Source organism: Tigriopus californicus, chromosome 4 (assembly GCF_007210705.1).
Source record: "Tigriopus californicus strain San Diego chromosome 4, Tcal_SD_v2.1, whole genome shotgun sequence".
Taxonomy (NCBI): Eukaryota; Metazoa; Arthropoda; class Copepoda; order Harpacticoida; family Harpacticidae; genus Tigriopus; species Tigriopus californicus.
The window spans coordinates 11,588,926-11,591,771 of record NC_081443.1 but is presented as its reverse complement, the minus strand read 5'-3'; the positions used below and the strand labels follow the sequence as shown (position 1 = coordinate 11,591,771).

The 2,846-nt window shown below is 42.3% G+C and overlaps 1 protein-coding gene across 1 annotated transcript; it reads left to right on the top strand.

Annotated features, from left to right (window-relative positions):
* Positions 1-231: 231 nt before the first annotated feature.
* Positions 232-1,633, top strand: LOC131879337 (uncharacterized). Its single transcript, XM_059225626.1, has 2 exons — positions 232-513; positions 732-1,633. The coding sequence occupies exons 1-2, from the start codon at positions 336-338 to the stop codon at positions 1,403-1,405; spliced, it is 852 nt and encodes a 283-aa protein (XP_059081609.1). The 5' UTR covers positions 232-335; the 3' UTR covers positions 1,406-1,633.
* The last annotated feature ends 1,213 nt before the right edge of the window (positions 1,634-2,846 follow it).

Below are 2,846 nucleotides of genomic sequence, written 5' to 3'. Positions count from 1 at the left end.
GCAGTAATACTAAGCTTTTGAAGCGGGGCAATGAATATTATAAAAAGGAGAGGCCCGAGGATGGAATCCTGGGGAACACCTGATTTCACATCATGAATGTCACTAAGGAATCCCTCAACCTGAACAATTTGCTTCCTATCCTGAATGAATCTTCCTATCCAATTGAGAACCTTGCCTTGGATCTCAATGTCATGAAGTCTATGAAGCCAAACCTTTAATTACCCAAAAAAATCCTGTTATTTGTTTTGAGATTTATTCTCCCCAGGATCCAGAAATATATCGATACACTAAAGATTCACAAAGTATATTTTCTAATCTAAATTTCTCCAATGTAAATGTCTCCAGAATTCGCATTAGTTGACTCGAGTAATGGAAAAATCGTGTCGGCATCGGTTGAAGCGATTCCTCCCATTTCTATCTCTCCTGCAACTGCATCCTCGTTACAAGTTCAATGGGGAATGGACATTTTGAGTTGTTCCGATTCTTCAGCGGAATGTTATTGTTGGAGTAAAGGTGAGGCTCTAAGGGGTCCTCTCATAATTTTGGGTTCAATTTTTCTCACCTGCTTTTGAAATTTTTAGTGTAAGTGTGTTCGTCACATTTTATTAGTGAAATCTCTTCAGTGGGGAAGATTCAGGTTAACTATGTTGTGTGGAAGCACGAAATTCTTGGATTTTGCCACATTTTGACATTTTGAAACGAATGAATATTGTAAAATCCAATCCTTACAGATACGGACGAATGGAAGACATTTCCGGCTCTGATTGCTACGCATGTCACAGGAAGCATGAGTGTGGTTGGAGACATGCCCATAGTGATAGGAGGTCACTCCTATTCGGTGGGCGCTGACCTCGGCACTGTGGAGATCTTTAACAAAACTACTCAGCAATGGACTGTTAAATCTCCTTTAACACCTGGTCGGAGGAGACATTGCGCAGTGGTGATCAATGATACGGCCTTAATGGTGATTGGGGGATACAGTGATAGTGCGGGATACATTGGTTCTGTGAATATCCTTGATACGAACGAAATGACATGGAATGAATTGAATGGCCTACCTGCTCCAGCATATGACATGCTATGTGGTTTGGTTGACCAAACTTATGTCTTGTGCATTGGAGGTGTAGCGGCTGATCAGGATGTGAACACTGCATATGGTTTGGATATGGCTCTGAGCAACCCTGAATGGAAGAGAAAGGCGTCGTTTGACCTTGAGGAACCAGCTAAAGAAGGATTCATTTATCAATTTAGAGATCATCTTTACTGCGTGACTTTTCACACACCAACGACATTGAGGAGAATGAAATCAAACCAGGCAACTCTAACATGGGAAATCATGGACTTATTTCCAAATAGTGCGGTTGGGTTTGTGTCCCCATATGTTTTAAATGGCTTTGAGATTTAGTCATTAAATGCAGGTTTTGAACATCTTTGTTTTTCTACGTGGCGGTGTAATGAAACGGCCATTTTAAGTAATCCTCATATGTCAGCATTCTTTAGCCATTCTAATTCTGAAATACAAATTCTTATTGATGGGCTTGGCAGTATTTCAACTATCCAATTCATGGCCAAGTTGCTTTCGCAAGGTGTTTGCAAAATGGTCACAGCAAGTGGGAATTCCACAATCTCTAAATTGCCCTTAGACCCAAAGAAAAAAGGCCCATTGTCTTCTCTAAAAATAAAGTCTGGAGGAAGTGTGTCTCCAGAATCGTGAAACACGCTTCAACTGACGCGGCCTTGTCGAGCGAGTTTTCCAAAACTACGGAAAGATCCGCGGCAAGGAAGTTCATAAAAAGGGAGATCCGACCTTCAAGATCCAATGCCTTAGCGTTAGAGGCTTTGAAAAAGGCCTTGAACTTCCCAATCCAATTTCTCATTTCGAACGGTTCTGACTCAGCACTTAACATGAACGGCTTCATATCCGAAATCGACCTAAATTGGGGACATCCGGCATCGTCCCGTGATGGGATATTGGTTGCAGATGAGGATGTGGAAGTGGATGTTTCCCTGGCCTTTAATAATTTTGAGATCTCGGCACATTTGGCAGTGTCCTCGTCGGTGGCCTTCGTTTTTTCCTCCAAAATTGCTTTGGTGTCCACTTCCAGTGTCTGCGTTGCAGCCATCTCGTCGTACAGGTCGTACATTTCGTCTACCTTGGTCTCCGCTTCACCAGTATGGTCCACATCCGGTTGATGTCGACGCCTGGTCTGTCGAGATCACGTATGAGGTTCAACTTCTTTGTGATCAGTGCTTTCCGATTCGCAGCTCGCTCTTTCAGACCCATCTTGGAAAATACCCTGGACGTGACGTAGACCACGGGTGGAGACGACGTGCCCTCTTATCAAGAGGGTGTGTAAAGGGGTGTATCAAAGCTTGCAGAGTGGGATTAAAGGGGCGTGGCTCGGATCCTACTGACTGCGCCATGTAGTATCTATAAGTAATGGCGAACGGACAAGGAGCGACAAGTGTATTCGTAAGATGTAGATAAACCCAAGTGATGTGTTATGCAGCTGCCAGTTCATAGAATGTGGGATGGTCGGAGAGTCTTGTAATCATGAAATATTCCACTAATTGTCCTTACACTAAGAACAAAAACAAAATTGTTTATTACAATTTTGCCCGTTAAAAAAGAACCAAGATGTGCTTGGGCATTTCTCTGAAAAAGCATTTTTTTCTTCTTTCGGACCTTCTTGGCGTTACTGGGAATAGAATCCTAGCACTTCAAGACGAAAAACATATTCATTTTGATTAACTTCTATTTTCATATTTCATTTGATCAACAAACGAATTAGAGTTGCAGATCTGGCTAGCCCTTGAAAATATGGTTGATCAGGAATTTTAGTCAA